General features: G+C 41.7%; 1 protein-coding gene across 1 annotated transcript in view; it reads right to left on the reverse strand.

Annotated features, from left to right (window-relative positions):
• Positions 1–12,050, reverse strand: part of LOC110524212 (terminal nucleotidyltransferase 4B) — a 51,528-nt gene extending 39,478 nt beyond the window's left edge. The window contains exon 1 of the mRNA XM_021603662.2: positions 11,167–12,050. Within this exon, the coding sequence (XP_021459337.2) occupies positions 11,167–11,741 (575 nt within the window). The 5' untranslated portion in view covers positions 11,742–12,050. The remainder of the gene's footprint in view (positions 1–11,166) is intronic.
• Between the last annotated feature and the right edge of the window lie 243 nt (positions 12,051–12,293).

Genomic DNA, 12,293 nt, shown 5'->3' on the forward strand with positions numbered 1-12,293 from the left:
CGCATTCTGTCACCTAGATATGACGTACTTTGGTGCAAAAAGTGGAAATCAACTCCAGAACAGCAGCAAAGGACCTTGTGAAGATGCTGAAGGAAACAGGTACAAAAGTATCTATATCCACAGTAAAACGAGTCCTACACAGACATAACCTGAAAGGCTGCTCAGCAAGGAAAAAGCCACTGCTCCAAAAAACCCATAAAATGCCAGACTACAGTTTGCAACGGCACATGGTGGTTCCTTTTAAGATCGTACTTTTTGGAGAAATGTCCTCTGGTCTGATGAAACAAAAATAGAACTGCTTGGACATAATGACCATCGTTATGTTTGGAGGAAAAAGGGGAGGCTTGCAAGCCGAAGAAAACCATCCCAACTGTGAAGCACGGGGGTGGCAGCATCATGTTGTGGGAGTGCTTTGCTGCAGGAGGGACTGGTGCACTTCACAAAATAGATGGCCTCATGAGCAAGTAAAATGAAAATTGGTCTTCCAAATGGACAATGACCCCAAGCATACTTCCAAAGTTGTGGCAAAATGGCTTAAGGACAACAAAGTCAAGGTATTGGAGTGGCCATCACAAAGCCCTGACCTCAATCCTATAGAAAATGTGTGGGCAGAACTAAAAAAAGCGTGCGTGAGCAAGGAGGCCTACAAACGTTACACCAGCTCTGTCAGGAGGAATGGCCCAAAATTCACCCAACTTATTGTGGGAAGCTTGTGGAAGGCTACCCAAAACATTTGATCCAAGTTAAACAATTTAAAGGCAATGCTACCAAATACTAATTGAGTGTATGTAAACTTCTGACCCACTGGGAATGTGATGAAAGAAATAAAAGCTGAAATAAATCACTCAATTATTATTCTGACATTTCACATTCTTCAAATAAAGCTGTGATCCTAACTTACCTAAAACAAGGAATTTTTACCAGGATTAAATGTCAGGAATTGTGAAAAGCTGAATTTAAATGTAGTTGGGTAAGGTGTATGTAAACTTCCGACTTCAACTGTAGGTATTTAATGACACATTATATAAACTTTAGTGTTTTATTTACATTTTAGAGGTGATAAGTTGGACAGATCGAGTGAAGAATGCAGTTTCCCCCCTTTCCCTATCACGCAGTAGGTTTCGCTTCCCCACCTTCCATTGTTAAAAAGACCTGACGGAGCTCATCGCCTTCTTCAATCATGGAGAGACGGGCAGCATGATGGTCTCGTCAATGATTGTGCTTTACAATGGTATTCATATTACAGTTGACCTGGAAGGACACTGCTCAAAAAATAAAGAGAACACTAAAATAACACATCCTAGATCTAAATGAATGAAATATTCTTATTAAATACTTTTTTCTTTACATAGTTGAATGTGCTGAAAACAAAATCACGCAAAAATTATCAATGGAAATCAAATTTATCAACCCATGGAGGTCTGGATTTGGAGTCACACTCAAAATTAAAGTGGAAAACAACACTACAGGCTGATCCAGCTTTGATGTAATGTCCTTAAAACAAGTCAAAATGAAGCTCAGTAGTGTGTGTGGCCTCCACGTGCCTGTATGACCTCCCTACAACGCCTGGGCATGCTCCTGATGAGGTGGTGGATGGTCTCCTGAGGGATCTCCTCCCAGACCTGGACTAAAGCATCCGCCAACTCCTGGACAGTCTGTGGTGCAGCGAGACATGATGTCCCAGATGTGCTCGCATTGATGTGCCATCCTGGATGAGCTGCACTACCTGAGCCACTTGTGTGGGTTGTAGACTCCGTCTCATGCTACCACTAGAGTGAAAGCACCGCCAGCATTCAAAAGTGACCAAAACATCAGCCAGGAAGCATAGGAACTGAGAAGTGGTCTGTGGATCCCCACCTGCAGAACCACTCCTTTATTGGGGGTGTCTTGCTAATTGCCTATAATTTCCACCTGTTGTCTTCCATTTGCACAACAGCATGTGAAATTTATTGTCAGTGTTGCTTCCTAAGTGGACAGTTTGATTTCACAGAAGTGTGATTGACTTGGAGTTACATTGTGTTGTTTAGCTGTTCCCTTTATTTTTTTGAGCAGTGTGTTACGTTTTTGGGACACTAAAATAAGGTCAATTGTACTTTACAGCACGATGTACAGAAGTGCGTTAGTTTCCAGTAGTGGTCGACCACAAAACAATAAATCGTTTTGTGAAACTAGTCATGGTTGACCCTATACAGTCAATGGGTCAATCAGCTGCTGTCTTCTTTCATTGAAATGCAAATCTATATAAAATAAGAAATACTAAGTATACTGTAAAACAACATTCTATTAGGTTGAATGAGTAGTGTTTCCAGCTGATCCCATTCCTCACTTGAACCCCATATAAAAGTTATGTGCCCCACAATACATTTCTTCTTGTTTGTCTTCCTGCCAGCAGACTGTCTCTCCACCCTCAGCCTCTCTGACAGACCGTCTCCACCTTCCACCACCATGCACCAAATACTCACTGTTCACAGGCAGAAACTTGTGACAACAGTTATCACTCATAATAACATTATTTGTTGAACAATAATTAGTTCATACATTCTGGTTTACGATACATTTTAACTTGCCACTAATAATAACTAATTATAATGTAAAACAACATTCTATAGGTTGAATGACGAGTGTTTCCAGCTGACCCCCCTTCATCACTTGAAAGACCAGGTAAAGTGATGTGCTCTACAATACATGTCTTCTTGTTTGTCTTCCTGCCAGTAGACCGTCTCTCCACCCTCAGCCTCTCTGATGGACTCTCTCTACCTTCCACCACCGTGCGCCAAAAATACTCAATGTGAATCCGAAGGCTGGCACCCTGAGCTTGAGCTGGTGTGGCTGGAGAGTAAAGGAGTCAATCTCAAACGTGAAAACTGTTCAAGGGTGTGTAGACTTTCACTAGGCGTTGTATACACATTGATTCTTGAAGAAGATAAGTTTTGTTGAGCTTAGTTGAACTGTTCTTCCCCATCAGAACCAAACATAAGCCTGTTTACAGTGGGGCAAAAAAGTATTTAGTCAGCCACCAATTGTGCAAGTTCTCCCACTTAAAAAGATGAGGCCTGTAATTTTCATCATAGGTACACTTCAACTATGACGGACAAAATGAGAAAAATAAAATAAAGTAAATCACATTGTAGGATTTTTAATGATCACAAGAACGGCCGACCTCTAATACATACATTTACAACGCTTTCGGAAAGTATTCAGACCCCTTCCTTACATTTTGTTATGTTACAGCCTTATTCTAAAATGAATTAAATAAAAAAATGTTCCTTATCAATACAAGGGGTGGCAGGAGCACTGGGCCAGTAAGAGCACTGGGCCAGTAACTGAAAGGTTGCTCGATTGAATCCCCGAGCTGACAAGGTAAAAATCTGTTGTTGTGCCCATGAACAAAACAGTTAACCCACTGTTCTTAGGCCGTCATTGTAAATAAGAATTTGTTCTTAACTGACTTTCCTAGTTAAATAAAGGTTACATTTAAATACTTTTTTTAAATTCATCTACACACTAGACCCTATAATGACAAAGCGAAAACAGGTTACGAATTTATTGCTAATTTATTAAAAAGAAACAGTAATACCTTAACACACAGTTTAAGTCAGAAGTTTACATACACCTTAGCCAATTACATTTAACCTCAGTTTCACATTCCTGACATTTAATCGTAGTACAAATTCCCTGTCTTAGGTCAGTTAGGATCACCACTTCATTTTAAGAACTTGAAATGTCAGAATAATAATTGAGTGATTTATTTCAGCTTTTATTTCTTTCATCACATTCCCAGTGGGTCAGAAGTTTACATACACTCAATTAGTATTTGGTAGCATTGCCTTTAAATTGTTTAACTTGGCTCAAATGTTTTGGGTAGCCTTCCACAAGCTTCCCACAATAAGTTGGGTGCATTTTGGGCCATTCCTCCTGACAGAGCTGGTGTAACGGAGTCAGGTTTGTAGGCCTCCTTGCTCACACACGCTTTTTTAGTTCTGCCCACACATTTTCTATAGGATTGAGGTCAGGGCTTTGTGATGGCCACTCCAATACCTTGACTTTGTTGTCCTTAAGCCATTTTGCCACAACTTTGGAAGTATGCTTGGGGTCATTGTCCATTTGCAACCAAGCTTTAACTTCCTGACTGAGGTCTTGAGATGTTGCTTCAATATAGCACCACATCATTTTCCATCCTCGTGATCTATTGATCTATTTTGTGTAGTGTACCAGTCCCTCCTGCAGCAAAGCAACCCCACAACATGATACTAACACACCGTGCGTCATGGTTGGGATGGTGTTCTTCGGCTTGCAAGCCTCCCCCTTTTTCCTCCCAACATAACGATGCTCATTATGGCCAAAATGTTATATTTTTTGTTTCATCAGAACAGAGGGCATTTCTCCAAAAAGTACGATCTTTGTCCCATGTGCAGTTGCAAACCGTAGTCTTGCTTTTTTTAAATGGCAGTTTTGGAGCAGTGGCTTCTTCCTTGCTGAGCGGCCTTTCAGGTTATGTCGACATAGGTGTCGTTTTACTGTGGATATAGATTTCACTTTCGCACCAAAGTACGTTAATCTCTTGAAGACAGAATGCGTCTCCTTCCTGAGCGGTATGACGGTCAAATGGTGTTTATACTTGCGTACTATTGTTTCTACAGATGAACGTGGTACCTTCAGGCATTTGAAAATTGCTCCCAAGGATGAACCAGACTTGTGGAGGTCTATCTTTTTTTTCTGAGGTCTTGGCTGATTTCTTTTGATTGATGTCAAGAAAAGATGCCAAGATGTCAAGCAAAGAGGCACTGTTTGAAGGTAGGCCTTGAAATACATCCACAGGTACACCGCCAATTGACTCAAATTATGTCAATTAGCCTATCAGAAGCTTCTAAAGCCATGACATAATTTTCTGGAATGTTCCAAGCTGTTTAAAGGCACAGTCAACTTAGTGTACATAAACTTCTGACCCACTGGAATTGTGATTTATAAGTGAAATAATCTGTCTGTAAACAATTGTTGGAAAATTACTTGTCATGCACAATGTAGATGTCCTAACCGACTTGCCAAAACTATAGTTTGTTAACAAGAAAGTTCTGGAGTGGTTGAAAAACTAGTTAATGACTGCAACCTAAGTGCATGTAAACTTCTGACTTCAACTGTAGGTATTGAGAGCCTTTCCATTGACCCTTTACTTAATACTTTGTTGAAGCACCTTTTGGCAGTGACTACAGCCTCGAGTCTCCTTGGGTATGACGCTACAAGCTTAGCACACCTGTTGGAGAGTTTATTTTCTCTGCAGATCTTCTCAAGCTCTGTCAGGTTGAATGGGGAGCATTGCTGCACTGCTATTTTCAGGTCTCTTCAGAGATGTTCGATCAAGTTCAAATCCAGGCTCTGGCTGGGCCACTCAAGGACATTCAGAGACTTGTCCTGAAGCCACTCCCGTGTTGTCTTGGCTGTGTGCTTAGGGTTGTTGTCCTGTTGGAAGGTGAACCTTCGCCCCAATCTGAGGTCCTGAGCACTCTGGAGCAGGTTTTCATCAAGGATCTCTGTACTTTGCTCTGTTCATCTTTCCCTCGATCCTGACTAGTTTCCCAGTCCTTGCCACTGAAAAACATTCCCCCACAGCATGATGCTGCCATCACCTTGCTTCACCGTAGGGATGGTGCCAGGTTTCCTCCAGATGTTTTGCTTGACATTCAGGCCAAAGACTTCAGTCGTGGTTTCATCAGACCAGAGAATCGTATTTCTCATGGTCTGAGAGTCTAAGTGACTTTTACTGAGGAATGGCTTCCATCTGGCCAATCTACCATGAAGGCCTGATTGGTGGTGCTGCAGAGATAGTTGTCATTCTGGAAGTTCTCCCATATCTACAGAGGAACTCTGGAGCTCTGTCAGAGTGACCATAAGTTTCTTGGTCACCTTTCTGACCAAGGACCTTCTCCCGATTGCTCAGTTTGGCCTGGCGGCCAGCTCTAGGAAGTGTCTTGGTAGTTACAAACTTCTTTCATTTAAGAATGATGGAGGCCACTATGTGTTTGAGCACCTTCAATGCTGCACACATTTTTTGGTACCTATCCCCAGATCTGTGCCTCGACACAATCTTGTTTCTGAGCTCTACAGACAATTCCTTGGTTTTTGCTCTGATATGCACTGTCAACTGTGGGACCTTTATATAGACAGGTGTGTGCCTTCCAAATCATGTCCAATCAATTGAATTTACCACAGGTGGACTCCAATCATGTTCTAGAAACATCAAGGATGATCAATGGAAACAGGATGCACTGGAGCTCAATTTCAAGTCTCATAGTAAAGGGTCTATAATGAATACTTATGTAAATTTAGTATTTTTTATTTTTAATACATTTGCAAACATTTTGAAAACATGTTTTTGCTTAGTCATTATGGGGTAGTGTGTGTAGATTGTGAGGTAAAAAAAAAACAGCTTAATCCATTTTAGAATAAGGCTGTAATGTAACAAAATGTGGAAAAAGGGCAAGGGTCTGACTACTTTCTGAATGCATTGTACGAGACTAGATAGAAACTAGATAGAGCCAACACAGATGCCAAACAGCTAAAATCACATTAACTAAGGCTTTCTCTGTGCTGTGGGTGTTACGAAAACCAGATTGGAATTTTTCTAAAATAAAGTTGGGACTTAAAAATAACACGTTTCTCCAGATTTTTGCTTAACAATGGAAGGTTGGAAATTGGCTGAAAATTTGCTAAAATCAGAAAATCTAGATGACTTTTTTCAGAAGGGGTTTCACCATAGCAGTTTAGTGCAGTGGGGAAAGTGCCTGTGAACAGTTAGAGATTAACAATAGCTTGCACTTCTTCAGATATGAAGAAGGTGGTGGGGATAGCCTCGAGAAGGCAGGTAAAAGGCTTAAGTTGTGATATCAATTTCCAGTGCATGTCTGTGCCAACCAGGGAAAATAAATCCATAGTCCCTTTGCGTGGTAGCCTAGGACACATATCAAAATTCTCACCGGGTCTTGCTTGACTGATAACTAACATTAGATCTGTAATATGGCGCAAACTCATTACATTTAGATGTGGAGGAAAGTTCAAAGATTTGCGGGGGTAGGATTTATCAAGCCATCAATGGTTGAGAAGAGCACTATCTGATTATTCTGATAAATAGTGAGCAAGTTATAAAAATGAGCCCGTCTGGCATTTCTAAATTGCCTTGTTATATATGCCAAGTTGCCCTTATTTTGCAATTAAAGTGATCAACTAAATCATCAGAAGATGAAGGCAGAATAGGTGGAGTATTGTTCATACACTCCAATAAATTCTGTAGCAACTTCACAGGTAAGATAGTGTTTCTTAATAATGCGTTCAGTATTACCCTGTGCAATAGGCAACAAGGTAGTAAAAGAATACACAGTGGTGATTAGATAAAGCAACAGCAACAATAGAGGATACGTCAATAGAAAGCCCTTTGGTAATAACCAGGTCCAGAGTATGGCCGCATTTATGGGTGGGCCCAGGAACATGCTGGATAAAGTCCATAGAGCTCAAAAGATTCAGAAATTAAATGGCTAGGGAGTCAGTATCTTGGTCAACATGAATATTAAATGCACCCAACAGTTATTTTATCATAGTTCTCAAAGACAATAGTTCAGTTAAATCAGTAAAGAAAGTGGGGCAGTGTTTTGGCAGTGGTAGAAAAAGTACCCAATTGTCATACTTCAGTAAAAGTAAAGATATCTTAATAGTAAATGACTCAAGTAAGAGTCACCCAGTAAAATACTACTTAAGTAAAAGTTTAAAATGTATTTGGTTTAATATACTTAAGTATCAAAAGTAAATGTAATCGCTAAAATTGACATAAGTATCAAAAGTAGAAATAAAAATAATTTCAAATTCCTTATGTTATGCAAACCAGACGGCACTATACGCAATTTTTTAAATTTGTGGATAGCAAGGGCACACTCCAACATTCAGACATGATTTACAAACAAAGCATGTGTGTTTATTTAACGAGTCCACCAGATCAGAGGCAGTAGGGATGACCAGGGATGTTCTGCTGATAAGTGCGTGAATTGGACCATTTTCCTGTGCTGCTAAGCATTCAAGTCAAGAAAAATGTATGGAGTAAAAAGTACAATATTTTCTTAAGGAATGTAGTGAAGTAAAAGTTGTCAAAAATATAAATAGTAAAGTACCCAAAACAACTACTTACGGTAGTACTTTAAAGTATTTCTACTTAAGTAGTTTTACACCACTGTGTTTTGGTGGCCTATACGGGGTTATGGCAAGCACGGGTGCCTGAAATTTAAACAGTACAGCATGATGCTCAAAAGACCCAAAGTCGCCAAACAAATGGTCTTACAGCTGAGAGCATTAGTAAAAAAAATAATAGAGGATGCCCCCCCCCCCTTATTCCCTTTTATGATAGAGTATGAAAAGCTGTTGTCTGGGTAGGGGGGATTGGTTGGAATAACTTATTAATGTTACAACCATGTTTTCTGACAGTCTTATCTATCAGAGTGGTAGGAGATGACAGTTTGTATAAACTCACTAGAAGGCAAAGTTAAAAGGAACATAAAATTAGGTTACTCACAATAACCATAGTGCCATTTAAACAGGAGTTGATAGGCTTTCCAAATTCTCTGTTGCTTATTTCTGACAGGGCGAACTGGAGCACTAATAGACCCTGTCCGCCAGTCTCAAAACAGTTTGCGATGTTGCTGGAAATAATCATGAACCGCTGGGGTTAGGGTGAATCTTGTCTCTTTTAAAAAGTGCTTGTTGCTCCCACAGCAAATCAAAGTTGTCACAAAAATAAACATTCCTGTCATTACAAAGTTTCTTTGTGTACTCGTTCAGGGCAAAGAGTCAGCTGAAAAGTTACGAACCCCTTCGGCAACACGGGAGGGGGCCATAGATAATTATTATCTTCCCTGTGCTAGCGAGGGTGTTTGGAAAATGTTTCTCAGATCGCCTAAAAAAAAAAAAGGTAGTTAAAACCTGTGTGAGTGACAATGGTGTCAATATTGGAGTAGTTGGCCAGAACCGTGGGCAGGGGGGAGTTGATGTCATGGACACAGGCTCCTGGGTGACAGTGGACCTTGGTCAGTCCACAGATCGTAAGCAGGCCAAAATCTCACCGTCGAGCTGCCCACAATAATGGTGTTGATGGAATCTGATGGGGAAGCGATTTGCTGAACTGTGGTGGCTGTTAGGGAGGGTGCCACCGGGCACCTGCCGGCTGTTAGTATACACCCAGGATCCGTGCAGACTCCTGGGGCTGGTAGGTCCGTCTCAAGAGGGGCAAAGCTGTCAGATAGATGGATTGGATCTTTCGTATAGATGAAAGTGTGCCCAGACTGCCTCCCCAATCCTCTACGCCTTGCGAGTGTCCAGTCTCCCGCGGGCCGCGGAGTTGAGCTTTTACATCTGTCCGTTGGATTGGGACAGATCAACACCTCCCAACTCAGCAACAGCTTTGCTATAGGAGGCATTTAAAACTGAGATTCGATTTGCCTGGGTTACAGAGGTTTACTCAGAAGCATGTTATCCTTTTTTGCAGCTGAGCTAACAGACAGAGGATCTCTTCCCTAAGCTGCTTGATGGTGGTGCATTTAGGGCAGCACTCAAAATTGGCTCGGATTCTCCTCTATTCAATACTGGCCATGTAATTCTGACAAAGTAAAAATATATATTATTAGAATAGCCTAACTGACCATCTCAGTGGCCTTGTGGTTAGTGTCTGCCCTGAGATTGGAAGGTTGTGAGTCCGACTGCAAAAATGGGACATGATGCATCTCAGTTTAGCTCTCAGCATTAAGGAGAACGATTGGGGGTAACATCACATTGTAAAAATATATTTTTTTTATTTAAATCTGGCAATCAACTGGACCTTGATAAGCTGACTGGTGTGTTTGAGCAGGGTTAGATAATAGCTCTCCAAATGGAGGGTTGACAGACCACATGGTTTTGAATCAGTTGCCCATCAGTGTAGTATTTTAATTTGTGGGGGGTTAAGTGCCTTGCTCAAGGCCACAACAGCAGAAGATATGATACATGGGATAAGAGGCCAGCAGCCTCCCATTGTCAATACCAGTGACAATAATTAAGGTTATTTTGTACAGTGGTTCCTTGCATCGTACAAAAACACAAAAAAAGTGTCACCTTTTTTTGGGGGGGGGGGACAAGTGACTTGAGCTTTCAGACAAGTAAAGAATCAGTCCTACTTGCCCAAAGGCTAAAAAAAAAAGTGAATGTCAAGCCCTGGATAATGTCAGTGTTGCCTTGATTAGTAAGTAGCTGGGAACTTGCAGGGTCTGATACTTGTGAGATTTGTTTATGACAGTTTGCAGTGGAACATAATTGTTTGGTAAGCTACTCATAGGTGTGCTGCGAGCTACTGGTACTGTTGGAGACCCCTGTGCTAGGCTATTAATACAGCAGAGGAGATAAGACTAAAATGAAAAGGGTGGTTTCATTTCTACATGTTCAGGTCTCAGATCAGTGGTGGGGTTAACTGAAAAGCTCATAGAATGGGCCCCTAGCCATTTTAATAGTTTCGGGTGTAGGACCTACTTCTGATTCTGAAACTATATAGGATAGCGATGAAATATCCATAATTCAAGGAGCCCATACTATTATAAAATCATAAATGGAAAATTGAGGAATGCACGCTTCTCACTGAAAAACACTTGTACCACGAACTTCTCAGTATGTCAAGTAGGAAGGAGTTTGTGGAGTCTGAACCAGATGAGTCATTGGAATGTAACAGAGCTGAGCTAGCCTTGTGTGGTGCCAGTTCAGATCTACCTGGTCATGTTCCGAGGAAGGAAACAAAACTGAGGATAATAATAGCAGTCTACTCTAAAGTGGGCACCCAACTCTTTCAACTCACATGATCCCAAATGTGTGTTTGCACGAGTCTTATGATAAGACTTCACATATTGTAAACAACTGCTGCTGAATAGTACATATGATGTTCAACGAAAGTCATCTTTATCACTGACGAGCTAGAAAAGACAGGCAATATGTGATCATTCTGTGTGAGAAATCTCCTCATGTAGATCAACTTATCAGGTGGCTCATAACTTATTGGCAAAACACACACCAATGTCCCTCCCTGTGTTCTGTAATACATTGACATCCTGCCAGTTCAAACATGACACGTGTGTGTAGAGGAGTTCTGCTGCCCCAGGCATCCTTCCTTACCCCAAAATCCCTGCAGAGTAGTTCCTGGTTTTCCAAGGCGTGCCTGTGTAACCAACTCCATGGCACCCAGCGTCGTCCACTGCAGAGTTACTGCCAATACTCAATAAACTGCGGTTAAATCCGAAAGTGCTCGCTCGGTTGTCTCTTCTCCGTCTGTTCCCAAGTCCACATTCTCTTTCTCTGAGGCTACCGAACGCAGTGCCACCCACTACCCAAGGTCCACTACTACCCCTCCCCGCAGGATGCTGGTTGATATTTGCTTCCAATAGGTCGAATTTATGTTCTATTTCATTATCGCCTTTTGGATTGATCGTCCCTTGCATCCTCGTCTCACTGCTGCTCGTGACAGCGTCGGGGACTCCGTTCTGAATCACGTTGCCCGTGCCCCAGTTCACGGATACCGTTGTACTAGGGCTCGTCTTGGTGGTGGGCGTGTTCCACACAGCAGAGCCGTGGTTGTTATGATTACTCAAACTCAAATTGCCCAGACCTTGTGTCGTTTCCCAAATATTCATCCACGCGCTATTGGCAGGGCCGAGCTGTTCTGGCTGGAACCAGGCGATTCTTGGATCCATGGAGTGGAGCACACGGGCGACGCAGCCGTGCACGACACGCTCGCTGCTGGCTAGGTGTGCGTAAGCTAGCTAACGATGCAGGAGGCTTGACAACTTCTGCCGTACAGTTTATGCAAATCCAATCATGTAGATGTAAACAACCGTATGTATTAACGACACTAAATTCAGTTGTGAGAATACATGATCTAGACGTCGAATACTTACTAAGAACAAACGCGACAGGCTATGTGCAATTTTCTCCAGCGACTCCGTCAATGGCGGAGCTGATAACATTGCGCAAACTCCACTCTCGGGACAGTAGACTGGAGGTGGGCGGAGAGGGGTGTTTCCGAAGTCACGGAGCTTGACAAATTAAATCACTCTGGCTGCTGGGAAACAATCCATCTGCTTAAAATATGAACAAAATAGACAGACATTGATGTTTTATCTTATATTCGACGTTATTGAATATTTCCACAAGTATTTATTGCTATCTGTTTTGCCTGTGCCAATAATGATATTAACCACTTAATTTCTCCACTACTTGGAGTTTTATTGGGGTAACGTAATTAT

This window comes from Oncorhynchus mykiss, chromosome 1 (genome assembly GCF_013265735.2).
Source record: "Oncorhynchus mykiss isolate Arlee chromosome 1, USDA_OmykA_1.1, whole genome shotgun sequence".
Taxonomy (NCBI): Eukaryota; Metazoa; Chordata; class Actinopteri; order Salmoniformes; family Salmonidae; genus Oncorhynchus; species Oncorhynchus mykiss.